General features: G+C 34.9%; 2 protein-coding genes across 2 annotated transcripts; one reads left to right on the forward strand and one right to left on the reverse strand.

Annotated features, from left to right (window-relative positions):
- The first annotated feature begins 4,798 nt into the window (after positions 1-4,798).
- On the forward strand, positions 4,799-11,196 carry LOC122275045 (putative leucine-rich repeat receptor-like serine/threonine-protein kinase At2g14440). The gene is made up of 9 exons (XM_043083976.1): positions 4,799-5,091; positions 5,172-5,715; positions 6,668-7,113; positions 7,454-7,589; positions 7,683-7,754; positions 7,837-7,905; positions 8,217-8,288; positions 10,539-10,607; positions 10,689-11,196. Exons 1-9 carry the CDS (start codon positions 5,013-5,015, stop codon positions 10,729-10,731), a joined length of 1,530 nt encoding a protein of 509 aa, XP_042939910.1. The 5' UTR covers positions 4,799-5,012; the 3' UTR covers positions 10,732-11,196.
- Positions 11,197-11,702: 506 nt separating this feature from the next.
- Positions 11,703-12,893, reverse strand: LOC122275054. Its single transcript, XM_043083986.1, has one exon. The coding sequence runs from the start codon at positions 12,725-12,727 to the stop codon at positions 11,957-11,959; it is 771 nt and encodes a 256-aa protein (XP_042939920.1). The 5' UTR covers positions 12,728-12,893; the 3' UTR covers positions 11,703-11,956.
- Between the last annotated feature and the right edge of the window lie 8,489 nt (positions 12,894-21,382).

A 21,382-nucleotide genomic window follows, 5' to 3' on the forward strand; every position in this document is an offset into this window, starting at 1 on the left:
CTAACAAAACTAGTGTAGTGGCATCAACCTTAAGATTGCAAAGTAGACCGCAAAAATCCTAATTCCAATACATGCTGATTCCTTAGTGTAGCAACAATCACAAGTTTAATCCTAAGTTACCAAAACTACCTATGGTTACATGGTTGCATATATCCATTATTTAAGGAAAAAAAAAAACACTTCATTTTTAAACAGAGTGTAATCACAAGGTTGCATGTTCCCAAATCAAACTTTGCTTTTACTAGTTGAGATTGGTTTGGTTAAATTGATAGGTTTTGCTTTCGCCTGATGATGAAACAAGCACTTATACTAGAACACAAAATCGCTTGAAGGAAGCATAAAATCACAAAATCGGAATTAACAATGATAATGAAGATGGAGTACCTAAGACAGTCGTGTACAGAGGAGACCGTCGACATAGAGGATGACCATCGCGTGCAAAGGAGACCGGCCAAAGATTAGAGGAAAAGATTGGAAGTGGAATTTAGGGGAGACAAAGGAATCTGAAGATTTGAATTGTCTGCATCGAGAAAGGGAGAAGATAAAATCAGCCGAAGGCTACTTCCTCTCATTTGTTTTACTTCTTTATTTTATTTTATTAAATTAATTATTAGGCATACGACAATAAAGCCAATTCAACTTGGGTACGTAAGAGCATTAGTATTGGCTTGGCCAAATGCATATCCAAATTTAGCCAATATCAACTTGAAAATACATTTGCCTATTCTATCTAAATTCAAGTTCCACATTGAATTAGCCATTCATTCTATATATAATAATAAAATATTATTAAAATAATATTTTTTTAAAAAAATTTTGTTTTCTCACATTTTATAATTCTACCAATTTAATATTAAGCAATATTATATTATAATTAAATTAATATTAAAAAAACACATTTTCAAAGCTCATTTAATCCTAACAAAATTCTATCAACTAATTTTTTTACTAAATATCTTAACCAAATATTTAGCAACATATGAAAAGTCATGCAAAAATAAAAAACTGCACTTACATAAATTAATATCAAGAAAATCTGCACTGCAGTTACATAAATCAATATCAAGAAAACAGAGACTGCGGTTACATAAATCAATATCAAGAAAATCTGTACTGCACTTACATCTACATAAACAGAATTAGGAAATCTGCACTGCATTCTTAACCTTCTTAATTACAAAACATATACATAAACACCTAGAGGAAATATACACTTCCTCCACCATCTTAATTACAAAACACTTACATAAACACCTAGTAGAAATCAAATATTCAAACACCATCTTAATTACAAAAAACACTTACATAAACACAAGAGGAAATACATAAATCTGCACCTAGTTATCATATACAACAGTTCAAAAATAAACCCCTATTAACATATAACAGCAATTACAAGGTTTCAATATACATTCAAAAAATCAGTCAGTGGGTTCCAATCTGTCATGAAGTTCCAAAAAGTAGACTTCCATCCAAAAAATAGTCTTCCATTTCATAAATCAGTACCAACTGCAAAACAGAGAGACAACAATATTAATTTGTGTTTTTTTTTACCAAAAATAGCAACTAGTAATTGTTTTCAGGTGTGCAAAACCATCAACTATTCACTTTATTAACAAAAAACAGCAACTACCAAACATGGCATTAACATTCAACATCATGAACAGCAACTCTTCAGTTTATTAACAAAAAACAGCAACAAAAAACCATGGTATTACCAAGTGTGCAAAACAGCAATTCTTCAGTGCACTTCTCCCTCCTCCAGCTACTACATTTCATTTAGTTCATTCCTATGTTTCTCTAGAATTTCAAGTTGAATTGACTTGAAGTATTCTCGCTGCACTGCATTCATGTTATCAAGATTCAATATCATGATTTCCATCTCCATCTTCTTCTTCTTAAGTGAGATTATCTCAGCCCTATCCCTATCAGCCTTCATTGTCACCTCTCGTCGCTCAATCATCATTATCCTCCTATCACTTTCTATGTTACTTAACTTTTCATCAGATTGACTATTACAAGATTCTTCACATTTCCTTTTCCTTCCTCTTTCTTTTTCAGATTTCTTGCCTAGTGGCCTCTCCAAATTGGTAGACATGCTCTCATTTTCCTCTACATCTATGGCATTGGCAGCTGGAACAGTAGAGCAAGTTGTCTTTCTCTTTGTTGGCAAATTATACATATGCACTTGTCACTTTTGTTGGTGCGTTTTTTTGTGTTGATCAGTACAATACCTTTGCCTTGTCAATCTAAACACCAATCATAAAAATATTAGTACATATTACAATCCAAATTTATGATAATTAGAAACATACCTTGTCTTGTTCATTGATACCGCTTGGATGCATTAACTCGACTTGGGCCAAGAAACCACAAAACTTATTTGTGGCTTTTTGGATAGTTGACCATCGATTAGTCAACGACCCCACAGAACGTTCAGGCCAATTAGCATTTTTATAAGTATTGAAGTAATCATGGATTCTTATCTACAATTGGGTGGACTTTTGATCTGTCCCCCTAATAGCGTCTATACTAATGTTGAGCCACCCTGATACAAGGAGGTTGTCTTCCTTCACGGTGAAAGACACACCCCGTTGGGATAGTTTAGTTCGTGCCCTTACTTGCCCTTCGGGTTGTGTCACTTCAAGCTCAAGATCAACATTATCATACAAGACACGAGCCATAAGGGGGTTAATAATACCTTCTCCACCACTTTGCAATAGTGTGGTGAAAAAGGGATTGCATTGGCAGTGTGAATCCATCCTAGATAAAATAGTCACCAAGTAATAAAATCAACAGTCAACAAGTAAGCATGGAAGACAGTCAAAACAGTATGCCAACACACACAACACAAAATCTAAAAAGTTACAAGGTTGACTATTAATAATGAAAATGCAAAATAGGTTTTGACTTCTACACACACATGTAGATACTTGATTATTTGTGAAATTTCAGAAGCCTGTTATTGTCTGAGTTTATCCAAAAGATATCAAAGCATTCTACATGAGACTGAATGATGACTCGAAGACAGTGGCTGCTATGGAATAGTTTGCTCTCTGTCGGCATATTTTATAAAAGACATGGGGCTTAAACAAATTCCAGTGTCTCTTAGGTAATATATATGGATTAAAAGACATGGGAAAATGATCCTTTTCTTGTGTGTACCTAAGAGACACTGCAACCTCACCAAACTGAGGTCAACCCAATCAACATTTTGTTTCTTATCAAATTTGGATCACTATCACTCTGCTAGCTCTATAATTTTTCAGAAGCTCTAATAAGAAATAAATGAGCTACTTTGATTGAGAAGTGTTTTGATTGAGAACAGTATGATAGTATCTTCTTTCTTTAATTAATGCAATCTTGATTACTTATAAAAAAAAGTATGATACACAAAAAAGTATGATACTCAATACCTGATCTTTAATTTCCTAGAAGAATTCCAACCTTAAATCTAAAACTGGTTATCTCCAAAACAGGTTCTATTATCGCAGCTTTAATTTTATTTTTTCTTTCGAGAAAGGTTTTATGTAAAGTTATCTGAGTAATAACCAAATACATTATGCTTTTCATCATGTTTGCAGCTTCCAAGTGTTTGTTATATTTCGGGCACTAATTTTTTCAATTTCCTCATCTTGAAGGCAGAACGAAAACAGAGCATGCATCAAATAATAGAAGCAATCAAACCTTGTTGGAGTTTAGCAAGATCTTAGAAGCAATCAAGGTAGCTCAAATTTATTCCCTTTGACTGCCAGAGGTTTTCTTTCTTTAGCAGCAGCTTTTATAATTAAAGCAAGAGTTTATGTTTGTGTTTTGACTTGAGCTGCCATGCTTTTATAGCTTTGGCGTTAGACATTAATGCGTAATGCCTTCTTCTTAGTACAAGCAGCAACCTAAACGATCCTTTTATAAATTCTTTTGGTACTTGTAAATTCTATAAAAGTGTAAATTCTACAAGCAGCAATCCTAACTGTTAATCCCAAAATCAAAAACCCTAACTGCATACAGCTACTACATCCGAGAGCATCCAAGAGCATAACTGTTATACAGCTACTGCATACTACTACATTTTCATGGTAAAAACGATAGACATGGATCACAGAAAAATCGAGAGCATAAATTGTAAAAACCATGAGAAAACTTACAAATCAACCGTGGGAGTGAGAGAGAGGGAGAGAATGGAGAGGTGTAGCCGTGGGAGTGGACGTGTGCAACTGTGAGAGTGACCGGGCGTAGCCGTGGGTCGTGGTCAAGCGTTGTGTATGCGAATCGAGAGAGAAGAGAAAAAGTTTAGGGAGAAAGGGGGAACGATACCGAAATGGAGGGAATGGCTTTTTCCTTCTCGCGTCGTCCACTTCTGACTTTTCTATAGAGATAATATTTGTTTATTATTTGGAAAATGAAATTCGACTTCCATCTTTGGCCATGAACTGTAGTAGAAGTCTATAATTTTTTAAGCTTGTCCAATCTGATATGATGACTTTTTAAGTAAATTCTTTTAAATTTAGCCAAACACCTCATATAATCAAGCCAATGAAGATGAGCTAATAGGTGAAAAGTTTCGCTTGTACGCAGCGGAACTGTTGTTGAATGGATAGGATTCTTGCATTTATAGATAAACCTAGTTGGATGAAATTTCTATTAATTCGCGGGGGCAGTTGTACGGGAATGCCAAATGGGAAAGATATTGGCGCGTGTACTGCTGCACGCGTCGACGATTTTAACCAGCTTTGACCTACACAGCTTGGCTGGGCCCGCAAGCAAGTGGGAACAGTTCCAGCAAGCCTCGGCTCCAGATTTGGTAATCCACCTAACGCCCACAACCAAGAGAGAAGCGAGTACCGCCATTTGAGACCTGGTCCCCCCACCAGCACCACCACCATCCCCCGACATGCAGCTTCCTCTTCTACAATTTCAACGACCCTTTCAACCCTGGACCAAACAAAACTCAAACAAATGTCAAACCAATATCAAAGGCTCTGTTTTTCGTCTCAACTACCAATTCATCAACCATGTCTGTTCTCTCCCTCGTTTTCTTCTTCAGCCTCCTCACCCTTTCTCTTTCCCAGCCCCCACCCCCTCCCCTCAAAGGTAATTTAGCTATCCCTCCCTCTCTCTCTCTCTCTCTCTCTCTCTCTCTCTCTCTCTCCGACTCATGTTCTTTTTCTCAGGATTTTTTATTGACTGCGGCGCTACTGAGGAGTCTACAATCGACGGAAAAGTATGGCTTCCCGACGCGGCCTTCGTCTCTGGTGGGACGCCCAAGAACCTTACTACCCCTGTCCTCGATATTCTCTCCACCGTCCGGTCATTTCCTCTGCAGAACAACCTCCGCAAGAAGTTTTGCTACGCCGTCCCCGTCTACCGCGGGGCCAAGTACCTGGTCCGGACCACCTACTTCTACGGTGGAATCAACGAACGCGACTCGCCGCCCGTGTTCGATCAGATAATCGACGGGACTTTATGGAGAATGGTGAACACCACGGAGGATTACGCCAACGGAATGCCCACGTATTTTGAAGGGGTTTTCGTTGCGCAGGGGAAATTCATGAGCCTGTGTATCGCGGCGAATACGTATACGGATTCAGACCCGTTTATAACGGCGTTGGAGTTTCTGATAGTCGAAAAATCGCTCTACAATTCGACGGATTTTGGCAAGTATGGTCTGGGGTTGGTTGCCAGGCATGCTTTTGGGTTTTCGGGACCAATCATTCGGTACGTATTTTACTCAGATTTTCTATTTTCAGATTGTCACGAGCTCCCTATATGAACTTGATTTATGATATTATTAAGCAATTTATATGAAGTTTTTATTGGATTTAGTATTTACACCATTTTAGTTTAGTAGCTGTCTGTCTAATTGTCTATAAGCTTAGGATTTCAGACCAGAAAGGAAGTTTAATCTGTCAGCCATATGGGTTTTTGTTTTAATCGATGTTCTCATTTGTTTTAGGTTCTGTCCGAGCATTCTCGTTGGATTGATCGAAATGTTCTTCAAATTTTAGTTAATATCACGTAAATTTAGATTTGTTTATTCCATTTAAATTTAATCTTTTCATTAAATTATCTATTTATTATTTATATAATAATAAAATATTATTAATTTGATAATTTTTTTATTTAATTTATTTTTATCATCTACCAATTAAATATTAATAATAATTATATTTGTTGTAGTGAAAAAAATATTATTTTAATGTTTGTTAAAGTATTATTTTATCATATTTTGGAGTGAGAAAGTATTATTTTATTGTTTGATAAAGTTATCGTAATCTTCCATATTTAGTAAATAACTGTAGTTAACATACAAACTCTTTTAACAATTCAATCCAATTCGGACATTTTTTGGAACATATTAACCAAATTTGCTTTTCTTAAACTTTGGCTAAGCCAACGAAGATCCTCTCACTATTATTTACCTGTATCAACTAACGAAATTTCTTCATTTTACAATTTTTAGTATATAAACTGTTCTGATTGAATCATTAAACCGGCCAATGAGAGAGACAATTCAAAACTAGCAACTCATGAAATAATTGTCTGAGAAAGTTTTCGTGTGCGTGCCCGCGTGTATAGTAGGTTTCAGAAATGTGAATTACCCTATTAACAATGATTAAACTCTTTTATTTTGGCATTTATTATTATTATTATTTTTTTGTATCACCAGCTATCCCGATGATCATTTCGACCGGTTTTGGTTGCCATTTGGAGGAAATTATTCTACACCAGCAGGAAACAGGAACATATCTGTTTCTTCTTTCTGGAATCTTCCCCCTTCAAAGATATTTGAGACGGATCTGAAAGTACAACCAATGGAGTTGAACTGGCCTCCACTTTCCCTTCCGAACTCAACATACTACATTGCTCTATACTTTGCAGATGATCGTAATTGGAGCTCAAGGGTATTTGATGTAAGCATAAATACTGTATCATATTACCGTGAATTGAATGTCACTCCAGCAGGTGCTTCTGTCTTTGCAACCCGGTGGCCTCTTTCTGGTGCTACAAAGATAACTTTGACCCCTGCTGTTGGTTCAAACATTGGACCTTTGATAAATGCTGGAGAGGTTTTTGAGGTGCTGACTCTAGAAGGAAAAACTACTACCCGAGATGGTATGGTTTTTGCTTTTGTTTTTTGTTTTTTTTTTTTTTCCATTCTGATGCAACTTGATAGTTTCATCATAATGTCCTCATTATTTACTCATAAAAAACATGTCTTTTTTTGTTTACTTGGACCTAAATCATTGGCTGTGGTGCATGTAAGCAGTGCCCTATGAAGTTAATGGTTCAGAAAGGTCTTTTTTTTTCCCCGCAAAGTGAGATGTGTTTAACCCGGATGAAGGGCTAGTTTAATTCATACATTCCCAGCACCCAACTGTTCAACATTACACTTCATGAAAATCGCCATCAATTATATGATCCTTTTAAAAGGTAACTGCATATCTTGTCACAGTTATAGCTTTGGAAAAAGTAAAAGACAGTCTCAAGAATCCTCCACTTGTTTGGAATGGTGATCCTTGTTTACCCCGTCAGTACTCATGGACTGGCATTTCCTGCTCCAAAGGTCCCCAGATTCGCGTGATCACCTTGTGAGTAAGACTTGACTCACTATGTCACGATAATTTGTATGCTTCCATTTTTTGTTCCATAACAAGAAGCTCACACTTTCCTGTTGTTTCCAGAAACCTGACAAACATGGGTCTCTCAGGATCGCTGTCACCTAGCATTGCCAACATGACAGCATTGACCAGCATGTAGGTATTAGATGATGAATTTATTGATGAGTGAGATTGGGAGATAAGGATTTGATGATTGGTAATTTAATGCTATTGGCAGCTTTCTTGGCAATAACAATTTGACTGGACCTATTCCTGATCTCAGTTCATTGAAGATGCTAGAGATGCTGTAAGCTTTTTTTTTTGCTATTATCATTTTTTATTGAGCACATTAAAAGATAGCATGCTTTCATAGGAAGTAATTACCACTTGAGCCTCCTCTATGATGGTATCATGTGCTTCAATGACATGAAACCTACGGTCTCTATTGTGCATATGTTGTTGAAGGCATTTATCTTCTCTGACTGTTTCTTTCATTATAAATATTTCATTGTGTGGATTGTATCACCTGAATGTTTAGATCCTGAGACCTTTTGATATTACTATTGTTGTGATTAATGATGTTTTCCTTCTCTACTTTGGATACCATTTTCCTTGAAGGCATTTGGAAAACAATCAGTTCAGTGGAGAAATTCCCTCGTCACTTGGGGCCATTGACGGATTGCGTGAACTGTAAGTGTTTTTTCCCCCTAGAATCGCGTAACTTTCCCCCTCTTCCTTTCAGTGCATGCATAATAATTCATGTTATTTTATAATTTGAGCACTTCTCTTATGTCATTGATGTATTATCATCCAAATATTGCGTTAAAAGGTTTAGTTATAGTCGTTCAGCTCTCAGACATCACGGTAAACCACGACTGCCTTTATGCTTGTAAAACTTTGATCAGATTGAGCCATGGCTCTATGGCTGAGGTTCTTATAATGCATCGGATTATTCATGATACAAGATAAAATTTTATGCATTAAGTATGGTAGCAAAGGATTTTGTAGCTGATCCTAATTAGTTAGTACATTGGGTGTAGTTAGATTGATAGATAAAAGTATCGAAGAAAATTAGAATTAGTCACCATCCCTTATATCAAGCCAAAACTAACCATGACTGATGTATCAATACATTAGTATACTACAGCGATACAACTAAAGGCCTGGTCTCAACTACTGAAGATCAACTACATAAATTCTTTTTAAGCTAATTGGTGCTGGCTAGCCATATCAAATAAGATATTTGTTTGTTGCATCTCTACTGGTTCTATTTTGTGTTAGAACTTCTAACCACATCATTCCTGCAATCTCTTCTCATTTTCTTTAGTTTCTTAATGGTCTTGCAATTTCATTCCTGATAACGTGCTTATACACACGACCAAACTCATCAAATTATTGGTGTGGTTGTATTGGAAGCCTGCCAGCATCCTAGAGGGGATGATTTCTACTTTCAGAATTAGTGAATTTGCACCTCCAGGTTTTGAAACCTCACTCATATGAGGCTCATTCGGGAGAAGTTTTAGAGAGAGAGAGAGAGAGAGGAGTCCCAGCACTTGAGGGCTTTTAAAACATAATCTTCTTAGTGATCCTTTGAGGTCCATAATCCAAAGGGGCTCAAGACCATACCCTCTCCCTTTTCAAGCATCAAGAGCCCATCCTTTCTATTTCCTTTTGGATGTCCAGCACTATGATACATCTAAAAGCATATTGAAGATATCTCCTATCAAAATCAGATTCATATAGATTGTTTTTTAAGAATCTCATATGACTTTGAGCGGTGGTGTGGATGAAATGTTAGAAACATTGTACCTTTGTAGTTGAGGCTCAATGAAACTTGGGGTGTCTATTCTTTGCATATCTGATGCTTGCTTACAAATTGAACTTTGTTCAAAGCAAATGGTTATGTTTATTTAGACTATTAAATTAACTAAAGATGCTACTGCCAACCAATAGACATATTCACAAGATATGTCGTAATTTGACTTTGGGTATGTGGCCTGAGAGGAAATGGCTGGGAAACTAAAATTAAGAAAAAATGAGCTGAGAAAAGAAGGGATACACGAAGCCTTGAGGAGTCTAAACAATCCTTATTGATCGTTCCCTTGTTGGATCTCATCTTAAATCATTGGATTTGATTTAGGGCTTTATTTTAGCACGTCAGTTAACACAAAAGATGGGACACAAAAATGTTGGTTTACTTTTTATTTTGAGTTTGGAATACTCCTCATGTTTGACCAGAAACTTAGAATATGCCTCTGTTACTATGAGATGAGACAATTTCATTGCATGCAATCTGTAACTTACATCACAAATAAGCGAAGAAAAAAAGGGATCGTGTGGATTTTGATAGAATTTTTCTACCGTTTACCTAATAAAAAAAATTGGAATTTTCTAACTTAATTTCTAATATGCATATACTTTATATGTACGTTTACATATTCATACATTTATATATAGATAATATATCTTCTAAATACCTATATAGATGGTGCTGCATATCTTAACTAGATTTTACCCATGTACTTCCTGTACTTCACTCGATTCATGATCCTGTATCCGGATGAGAACAACCACAACTGAAACATCTGCTTTTTTATTTTGCTGTAAGTTACGTCTGGATGCTGTAGGATTTCCATGTAATCTATCTTATTCGTCGCTGGGTAGCAATCGCCTGTTAATTTGTCCATGATTTCAGATGTAAATATTCACCTTCTACTTTAATTATTAAAATTGCGACTCGCTGTTGTGCTAATTTTTTCTTCACTTTTCTGGAAGATTGAGATCATTTCCATTTTTATACATGCTGCTGAAAATGCCATTGAATGACAACATGACGGGACATTAATATGATTTTGTTAGTGGGTTCTTTCTGCTAGAATTCAATAAAAAACGTGGCAACTTTATGTATCATGAGCTTGACTTGGTTCTTCTGTCTTTCAGTTTCGTACAGAACAATAATCTGACTGGTCTAGTTCCAAGTATCCTTAAAAAACCTGGGCTGAACCTCAAGTAAGTGTGAACATCTCCTAGTCTTATTATCCTTATCTCATCCACCACTGGTTATGCTGATTGTATCTATTTTACTGCTAGGACTTCTCCTGGAAATAATTTTTCATCTCTCCCACCTTCTTGAGCAAGAACTTCAGGATCTAATAATGATAAGAGCGACTTGGCTGCTTTCTCCAGAAACTTGATTGATGATTCTGACCATTGATTCACGTATAGATATATTCCATAAAAGAGCTGTTATTGTTATAAGAATTCTGTTGGAAGTTGTTTATGCAAGCTCTCTGACTGAGGAATTGAAAGTTCTCCAAGCTCGGATGGAGGCATTCAAAACTCTACACTCGAAATGGATGTTCACATTGTGTCAATCCGATTCTTTTTTTAGTCAAAATGTAATTGGATCAAGCTTTTAAAATTGATGTGATTGTGCATATAATCATACCTTATTCATTTGTTGTATAGTTTTGTTCGCTATTATACAACAGCTTCTTTTTTCAATGAGGTCGTGGATTGTATCTGTTCAAGTTTTTGTACGTGTAAAACATTACTTATTCTCGTATTTCTAATATCACATGGTTCCATTCTCTTCGTATGGCAAGTGGCTTCATTACAAGGCCATTTTCTCTTTTTGTTTTTCTGTCGGCACTTGGTTACCTTGCTATGAATATTGATATCTTTTAATTTGTTTTAAATCTGCTGGGTTTTCCCCAAAGGGACTTTGAAATCAGTATCTTACGCGTTGGACTGAATCAGCTTTTGCAGATTCATTAATAATCACTATTTTGCAACTGGTTTTTTAAAGAATTAGAAAAATTATACATACTTGAGATAGTGAGATGTAGTTGAAGCTGTTGTGTTCTCAAGTGCACAATAATATTTTCTCCTTCAGTTCCATTTTCACCTTTCATAAAGGGCAATCCGTCGATGTAGTGGCCTTTTTGACACTTCTCTTCTACCACAATTAAATTCAAACTCTGTCTGGTATGCCTGAATGCTAGACCCACATATTCACAGGTCCTCCATCCTGCACTGCATCTGGCATGACTTCTCACTTCTTACTTCCCTATCAGTGTGAGACAGATAATTGTGTTTTCCAGGTGATAGAAAAGGGAATATGCAACTAAAATTAATGCTAATATCATCCGACAAGCAAAAATAGCCAGCATTTACGTTGTCCACACTTCAAATCCACAAGGATCCACCATAATTAACATTAATCTAAACTCGAAAACAGAGAAGAATATATATATCTAATGAAAAGAAAAAAAGAAAAGAAAAGAAATGAGAGTGATGAACATATGTAGAACAACTCTGCAGAGACCAAATGGAACTTCAGCTGCTAATTTCTCTCTTCACCTCTCTAGTCTTCCCTTCTTGAGTGGAAACAGAGGTGGCAAGGAAGTGCTCTTTACCTGTGTGTAAATCGGCACATTAATCATAGGCCTTATTCTAAAACTAGCTGATCTTGTCCTCTCCAATCCTTTCTTTATCCTCTTTACATGCTTCTCTATGTTCCTCGAGCCATGCTTCCCTTCATCTTGTGTAGTTATGTCGGCAAGGGAGCTAGAAGAAGACGAAGATGATGAGGAAGAAGATGGTGATAAAGAGGAAGCACGTTGTTTCTTCAACCTTAATAGCTCTTTCCATAAAACAGTGCACTTTGGTGGCCTTGGAGATGGGTCATCATCAACAAACCAACTTACCCTTGTATTCCTCTCCTTTTCCACCTCTTCTTCTGCCTTTGTGTCTTTCACTTTGAGACTGATCTTATTAAGCTTTTCTGCATGCTGTATTTGCCAGAAGGGAAGGAGCTTCCCTTCAAAGAAAAGCTCGTCTGCAGTTAGCATTGTATGGCTACTCATATTGCTTGATAAGAACTCGAATTCTGCATTTCTTGCTTTATCCATCTCCATTTCTTCATCTTTCTCGCCCAGGGGATTTGGGCTAATGGAGATGAAATTCTTCTCATCGAGGAATTCAGAAGAGAAAGAAATCCGGGGACTTGAAGACTGTTCAGTGGATTTAGGAGTAGTTTGAACAGTTTCTAGGAAGACCATTTTGGCCGTGTTTGGGTTCAGAGAAAATGGGAATAAGGTTTGGTAGTTGTGTTTGATCAGATGCATGAGATTGTGATTTATAAAGGAAAGGAGATGCTCTGAGGCTTCTTATTATTTTAATCCCTTTGTTTTGTCATTTCAGTAAAATTGTGGACTGTGGGATTATAAAATATAATGTGGTCTGGTGAAGGCGAAACAGGTGAACCAAGTTAGTGTTTAGAATATAGGAACAGCACATGGACACCTTGGGAACTCAAGACCAAAAAGGCTTGCAGTACCGCATTTTTGTATGCAATTTTAAACAGGCTTTTACAATTTCTTTTGCTTTTCTAGATACCATAAAAGGAAGGAGAATCAAAGATTTTTTTTATTTTATTTTTTCTTAGTGAGGGGGGAAGCATAATTCAATGCAAACATGAAATAAAATATAAGACAAGAAAATAAAATACAAAAGGTAATATACTATTACATTAATATGGAGTATCCATGGAGTTTATTGTTGATACCATTTAAGACGTGTGAAAAATAAATGGCACCCCCTATGCAGGCTGACCATATCTGATTCCTCACATTTATAAATTGTGGATTAATATTCTCGATTTTAAAAAATGGTGCTACAATATAATGATCTAGGTTGGTTCATTTATCAAATCTGAATTTATATTTATATATATTATATGTTTATATTATTATATCTGAATTTAGTGAATTATATATTCGTGGATAAAATTGTGTGAAAAAGAAAAAATCGAAGTCTTGAATGAATATAAAGACATTCTTTGATTTTTTGTTTTTGGCAATGGAAATCTTGATGAGATCCATTGAAAACTCTGCCAGAAGATTTTAGCAAAAAGATGATAGGGTGGCTAAGCTTTAGATTAGGTTATCTTTTCAACTAAAGTGGCGGTCATGGAGTGTTAAAGGGTGGCTAAGCTTTGTAGTTTTGACTCCCATGCTTTTAAGAGGGATTATAACATGGGAGAAGCCCAGCGCATGTGGTCACATGAGAGTAATTTCTAGCGCCATGTGAAAGCTGAATCTATGATATCCTACAAGATACACTCACTGACCAAGTTGCCCTTTTAAAGAGCTTCATCATTGTTGGTGCAGCATGTTATTTTTAACATCTAGGGATGGGTTTTCCTGTCATCTGACAAAGTTTACAAGTGGTATATATCATATTCATTTGTTGAAAAGCTTCCATTAAGATTTGGACAGCTCTAATTAATCTACTTAAGACTAGACATACAGCTAATAAACATAGAGCAGTAGTCTTTGGATTACTGTATATTGAAGTTTCAGTCTGTGGCCCTCCTATGTCCTAATAATTGAAGGAGGCAGTGATGTGGAAGATCTACAGCCAGAACATGTAATGGACAGCCAAGATTAGCCCTCTGATTGACCAACCAACGTTTTTTTTTTTGTTTGCAGACAAAGAATTCTAAACTTGGGCGTTTTTGAAATGAAGCTCATTGGCAATTACAGTCTGTCATAAAGCAGTTGGTCAAAACACTACATTGAGATGCATTTGGACTCTTAAAAGTTAAGTGGTGCCCTATAGAATTGAAGACCAAAGTACCACAAACTCTTTTACAGACAAGAGTAAAGGCTTCGAAGGACAAGAAGATTTAAGTACCTTTCCGATCAGTTCATTTGGTTACTTTTATGGGAGAGGTCAGAGTGGGGCACAAAGTTTTTGGGTTTTGAGAATTATCTTTTCTTTATAATATAAAAGCAGAGAGACTCAAGTCGTGCACTGTGCATGTATATATAATTTAAGAGTCCCATGAACAGCAACGTCAATGTGGCTACACTGTACATTAGTTGGAAGAAAGAGGGGGGGGGGGACCATAAACCATCCTATTAATATAAAGGGCTGCAACTTGGTAATGCTTAGGGTTGGAGGAGAGGGGTTTGGTCTGATCTCATGCAATACCCTGGTGCATGGGTAACATGATCGCTTTGGTTTTAATTACTGCATCGTCAGACTCTGTGCATGATGCATTAGCTGTTTGGGAGAGAGAGAGAGAGAGAGAGAGAGAGAGAGATGACCATGAATGACCAACTTTTTGTCAATTAAAGAGAAGTTTGGGGAAGGCGCATTCAAGTGGGAGTCCACTGCAGATTGAATGGATGGATACTAAAAATATATTTTTTTAGAGTTTTATTATTCATCATTATCATGTATTACATTTTTTTTTTAACTTCTTCTTAAATAAATTGAATTATTCTATCTATTATTCATACAACATATATTTAGTAAGAGAAAAAAATAAGAATAAGTGTGGTAAATGATGTATAAGGATGATAAATAGAATTTTTTTTTTTCTTTTATCTCATGTCATGGTGGTTGTATGTGTATTTAGCTCTATTACTATTTTAAGGCCTTTATACTACACATTATATGTAATATAATTTAATTCAAAAAATAAATTTTAAAATTTAAATATTATAAATCAAATATTTTTATTTAAGTGATGTAAATTGTATGATCTATAGACCGACTTGAAGATAGAATAATTCAAATAAGAATTATAATACGTAAAAGTCAATGCATAAACATACTATTCATTATAATATTGTTACATTAACCATAAAAGTAATTAAATTACAAATAATATTTATGTTAGCTAATTCAGAGTATGTAAAAAATGAAAATCATGGCCAGAGTACAAAATTTGGAAAGGAAAAATAAAAACACATAATGCATCAACGACCTAATTCCAATCGACATGAAGAAAGTTGGCAACCAGCCAAAGTGCAATCACAGTCAATCATAATGCATGTGACGTAGAATACCTTATTAGCATTGCTTTCCGCATTTGACTATTCTTTCTGTCGTCTTTCTGATGTACTATTCCCAGACATTGAGTTAAAATGCAATTTCCAAAACAATGATGATCCAAGACCAAGGACAGAACAATGAATTCGATCTGTTACTGCCTTTTGGCATGTTGCGCTATGATTATGGGAGGAGTACTTACTGCAAGATCGATATTGTAACAAATTAAATGGAGACAGTTCAAAACATTTTAACATAGCTCTCGAGTATCTACAGCAGCAATTCTTGTGTCCAAGAGACTGGCCGGGGAGTTACACTTGTAAGAGCTAACTGAAGCCACCTAAGAAATGGAATATGGATGCTGAGGACCAAAATCATGCCAAGTTTCCTCGCTCCGGTCTGCATTACTTTCAATGGCATAGATTTATGATGTTTTGTTGTCTCCACTACTAGATCAGGTTGGTGTAATGATATTTAGTGGAGACTTGCTACAAATAGAGATTCATTCCACTTCTGCGCTGAATACTTTCTTTTTTGGATCATGTCATCATGATAGTTTTGAGTTTAACTTCAAAATACACGGAGGGAACAGAGAAAAACACACAAAATAACGATGTGGTTTTGTTGGTGAAAGAACAACCAAAACAATTCACTGTTAAAGAAGAAAGTTATGATAATTAATTTATTAATTGTCTTAAAAGTTACTGCCTGCTCAAATCCTCTTAAGAATACGATAAAATGATATCTTAAAAAACACCAGCTACAAAATTATAGTTCATGTAGCTAATCTTATCAGAAAATCTATCTAGTCCTGTTTTCCTGACCATATAGATATTTAAAGTACTACGCACTGTGATATATAATATATAGGACGATTTGATTTGACCAGCAGTTGTCACCATTTGAATGGAAAAGCATGAAATATAAATGTGTTTTAACTTCCCACAGTCGGTCAGCGGAGAAGAGGAGACGAGATGATCATCAGGGGAGAGACACAAGACGATATCAAGTACTGCAGTTCATTAATGGGTGTCTGGCATGTGGTCTGTACTCTCTGTCTCCATGCATATATGCATGCGGAACCCCGGCCTTCTTTATGGACAAGCAAGCCGCTAGTCAAATTATACGAATTTTACTATTTATATATATATATATATAAACATAGTCACGTATTAATCTGTATATTAATATTAATGTATTTATATTTAAAATTTAAATTAATATTATTTTTAATAAAATTTATTTTTTAATTGTCTTGCATCTCTTTGGTTGCAATGTTCAATTAAAATCAATTCAATTTAATTTTAAATTTAATTTAATTTAATTTTAAATTTAATTTAATTCATTTTTTAATTATTAAATTTACCTTAATTTAAAATATTTTTCAAATAAAATCAATAATTTTTTTTAATTCAACACATATTTATACATAAAATTTATTATATTTTTTTAATTTCTCATAAATAATACTAAATTCATCTTACCATTTAAATGCATTTAAATTTATTTTAAATAAATCTCTCATAACTTATTCTATTTACTCAATTAACTATTATTTATAAAAAAATTAACTCAATTTAATTCAACTTCCATATTTAATACTAGGCGAGAGGTTTCTAGCTAATTTACGACGTACACGCAGATAATATAATATCAACAATATAACACGCGCGCTCGCATTTTCAACCATATTCAATGTAATAATTGGTTACATATGGTTTTTTATTTTCCAGCTTTAGGCAGGCAGCTGCGATGCTTTAATTTGCATGCACGTGGAGAGTATTACTCTAAGAGTTTTGCTATATATAAGTAAAATCACGTACTAATCTGCGTATTAATATTGATTCTTTCATATTTAAATTAATATTATTTTCAATAAAATCTATTTTTTGACCAATCACAATAAATTGATGCACATATTAATGCATAAGTGTGTTTGCAAATAGACTTTTCCTTACTCTAAATATATTGTAATATGTGTGGCAATACATTTCATTCACTGTTTGTTATTACTTTAATTACTAATGAATTTAATATGTGATTAAGTGCTGTGAAAACCTTGTGGCTCGATCTCGTTCCCTGAAACTCTAAGTCAGCATAAAGGCACGTGAGGAACATGTGCCGTGAACCTGAAGGGAGATGCTGAGCTACTGGATGTAATACACGTGTTGCTGATCCGTTATACCGTATATATGCTCTCTTATCTGATGTAACCCTAAGAGAGTGACCCCATTTTGTGTATCGGCAAAAACCAGAGAGGCGGAGAGGAGAGGAACTTGGGTTTGTTCTTGAGAGGAGAAATCCGTGTGATTTCTGTGTAAGTGATGAGAGGGTTCTGTAATACTATGAACTAAAGCTTCTCTGTGATTCATTGATTTATCAATAAATATCTCTGAGGTCATTCCTGCCGTGGATGTAGACCGATAGGGTCGAACCACGTATCTCAGTGTGTTCTTTCCTTGCTTTCTTATTTTTCTTTTTCATATTTGTTTCTCGTAATCTCCTGATATATCTATTCTTATTTATCTTGTTGATTCATGCTTTATATCTGATCTGGAAGATGCTGTATATCAAGAGTTGGATCTGTGTTGATATAATGTTGGTTTTGTGAACATAGCTGATATATATTGCAACTGGTATAATCTTGAGCATTCTATTTTGAGTCATAGACAGAAAGAAACACTTGTTGTTGTTTTCTAGTAAACAAATCTTATATATAGAATATTAAACTGTGGATTTCATTATTAAATAAATCTTGGCAATTTTTGTAACTATAAAACATAAGTTTTATAACATATATTATATTTAACGGCTATTATATATAGCCTATAGGACAATAGTGAGTCCTTCGTCACGAACTGGCCATAAAAGCATGGATCGGTGGAGCAAAATCTCTGATTTGATGATCCAGATCAAACAAACACTGCTGTACATCGAATTAAATCACTAATATTTTCATTTTCTTAATTTACACAAATTAACCACGTTAAGATTGCGTTTAGATGTTGAATTGATATGAAAGTTAAATAAAATATTATTAAAATATTATTTTTAATATTGTTATTATTTTGATATTTAAAAAAATTATATTGTTTATTATATTTTATGTTAAAATTTGAAAAAATTATAATAATTAAATAAAATGAGTTGAAATAAATTAAGATGGGTTAAAGAACCAAATTGGCCCTAATTTGCTCTCTATGTACATACAACACCTAAATTTCTCGGCCAAAGGCCGGCCACAAAAACAACGTCATTAAGCGCCTAGCTAGAGTACTTCCTGCTTGGATGTTGAGATGAATTTTTTAATAATAGTAATGAGTTAAGTTAGTGGAGTGAGTTTTGTAAAGCTTACTTAAAATGAATTTATATGTATTTATGAAAAGTTGAAAAAAATTATAAATTTCATATGTAAAGAACATTGAATTAAAAAAAAAAAAAAAAAGGTTACAGGTCTAACGTATAAAGAGATTTTGAGTTAATATGAGTTTAGTAATTTAAGAGTTGTGTGTTTAAATGTTAAATTTAGTTTAAAATTAAAATGAATTGAGTTGATTTCAATTAAGTATAAATTTCAAATAAGACCTCGGATGATGAGTGATCAGTACGTACGTACGTAGTTTGGCTGTCGAGAAAAATGGGTTTGGATCGCAACAGTAATAGGTATAAGCTCAAAATGTAAAAATTTTGTATAATTTTTTTAAAAAATGTAGACTCATGAAAAAAAGTGAATTTTATTTTTATTTTTCTATAATAATATTTTATTTTTATTTATAAAAGACTTACGCCATATATACTTATACGTTTGGAATATTAATGCACGTTAGATCTAATCGAATCGTATATATATCATGTAACTATGAAACTCACATGTGATCATCACGTCCTTTTGCATACTATAAATTGACAAGATATATTTTTTCCTAATTTGTTTCTGTCACTCGACAATTTGACATACAATAGCAGTATAGTACCAGTACTATTAATTTATTCATCTTCACATTTTGTTATGGCCACTTATTATTAATTTTTCAAAACAAATAAATATATAATGCTCTAGTACAATCCCTTTCGTCTTATCCGTTTCCTTGTATTTTTAATAATCAAGGAGCTTCTACGTACTTTCTTGATCATTTATTAAAATAAGTTAAAGTAGTTTATTTCTAGCTAGCTATGCACAAGACAACATCAAGGATGCACGCATGCACTAAAACAAAAAATAGATTTTAGGACGATTTTAGTTTGGGATGAAATAAAAATTGTCTCAAAAAATTAGATTTTGGAACATTTCAAAAAAGTGACGGATGTTTAGACCGTTCAAACGGTCTAGTTAGGGACGAAAGATTTTATCCCAAATTAGTTAAACGTTCGAACACTAAAGATATACTATTCGAACGTATAAATTTTACCGTTCGAACGTAATTTTGACGCGTTAAGTAAAAATTTTTTAGAAGAAAATTGATGCATCGTTCGAACGTTAAAGTTTAACCGTTCGAATGACATATCAGCACGGTTCAAACATGATTTGAAAGGGTCGAACGGTGACCAGGGGTTTTATTTTTTTTGCAGAATTATATTTATATTAATTAGTAAATATAAGAAATTGGTTAATTAAATAATAGGAATAATATAAATTAATAATTAGTTCAGAAAATATAAAATAATAATATTTCATAGTTAAATACTGAATTTACAAAACACAAAACATTGTCCATGCTTAAAACAAAAACTAAATAAATAAATAAATAAATAAAAAGATAGAAGGTACTAATTAAAACCCAAGTCTTTGCACACTTCCTCGATTGCAGCTATACGTTCCTTTATTTGTGTCAATCGAGTACTGATGGTGACCTGAGTTGCAGACATACCATCAATCTGTGTACGAAACACAAACACAACAGAATGGATCTCCATACGCACAACATCAATCACTGCTGATGTCTGTTCGCTGATCTCTGCATGCACAATCTCGGCCATCTCCTCACAAGTAACATTGTTTATTGATACCTCGGCCTGTGTGGATGTCTCAGCAGCTGATACTCCATGATCTCCCGGCTCTGCATCTCTCTGAAGATCAACCGGTTTTGGAACATGTCCACGAAGACGCAGTCTCGAGTGTCCTGTGTTGCGTGAGAGGGTGGTGCTGTTTCTCGGTCCCATCGACTCCCGTTTATGCTCGGCAACATCAGGCACAACACCATCAAACAGTAGAAATCAAGTGATCAGGATCTCGAATGGTAGTATATCCATCGAAATGTACCGAGACTCTGATCGAATCATATCGAATATATACCCCACCAAGTCAATAGGAATGCCACGAGCGACCCGTATCATAAATTTCGTCCAATCAATGCCAACTTCTGTCTTGTGCTGCCGATGGTCAATGTTGTTGCCAATTATCAAATTCAAAATCTTGAAGAAAGAAGATAAATCTGCATGTTTGATTCTCTTTATCCAGTTATACGGTGGAGCATCTGGACCAACAACCAAATCCCTTACCTCATGATCAACAAGGGTATCGACCTCATCAGTATAAACTGATCCCTCCTTCTCAGCTGTCTCCGCCTCAGCTGAAGGATCAGACTTTCTAGGCACCACATTCGAATATGCATCTGGCCCTAGGAATGCCGAGATGCTCAGCAAGTAGTACTCGTGAAAATACAACAGGTACTCCTTGGACGGAGATCCTGTAGGCCCCTCCGTCATCGGGGCTGGTACTACCGAGCTCTCTATAGAACTCAGCAACAATGTCAATATAGGGGACTAGCTCCCATGCGTCTAGGATAGGTCCTCAACCACGATCGCTGAAGACTGCTAATAGTGAATGACCCTCCCATACAAGACTCTGAAAATCATAAATCTTCACTGGTCGCTCCAGTGAAACAGTCCTCTCCCTGACCAGACCACTACTAGTCTCACTAGAATTGCGTCGCTTACGT

The sequence above is a fragment of the Carya illinoinensis genome, chromosome 1, assembly GCF_018687715.1.
Source record: "Carya illinoinensis cultivar Pawnee chromosome 1, C.illinoinensisPawnee_v1, whole genome shotgun sequence".
NCBI classification, from domain to species: domain Eukaryota; kingdom Viridiplantae; phylum Streptophyta; class Magnoliopsida; order Fagales; family Juglandaceae; genus Carya; species Carya illinoinensis.

Excerpts from the sequence above, each read along its gene's own strand:
- LOC122275054 (XM_043083986.1), bottom strand. The coding sequence starts at position 12,727 with ATGCATCTGATCAAACACAACTACCAAACCTTATTCCCATTTTCTCTG.
- LOC122275045 (XM_043083976.1), top strand. The coding sequence starts at position 5,013 with ATGTCTGTTCTCTCCCTCGTTTTCTTCTTCAGCCTCCTCACCCTTTCT. Across the intron at positions 5,716-6,667 it reads TTTTCGGGACCAATCATTCG|CTATCCCGATGATCATTTCG; the intron begins GTACGTATTTTA and ends TTGTATCACCAG. Across the intron at positions 7,906-8,216 it reads TTGAAGATGCTAGAGATGCT|GCATTTGGAAAACAATCAGT; the intron begins GTAAGCTTTTTT and ends TTTTCCTTGAAG.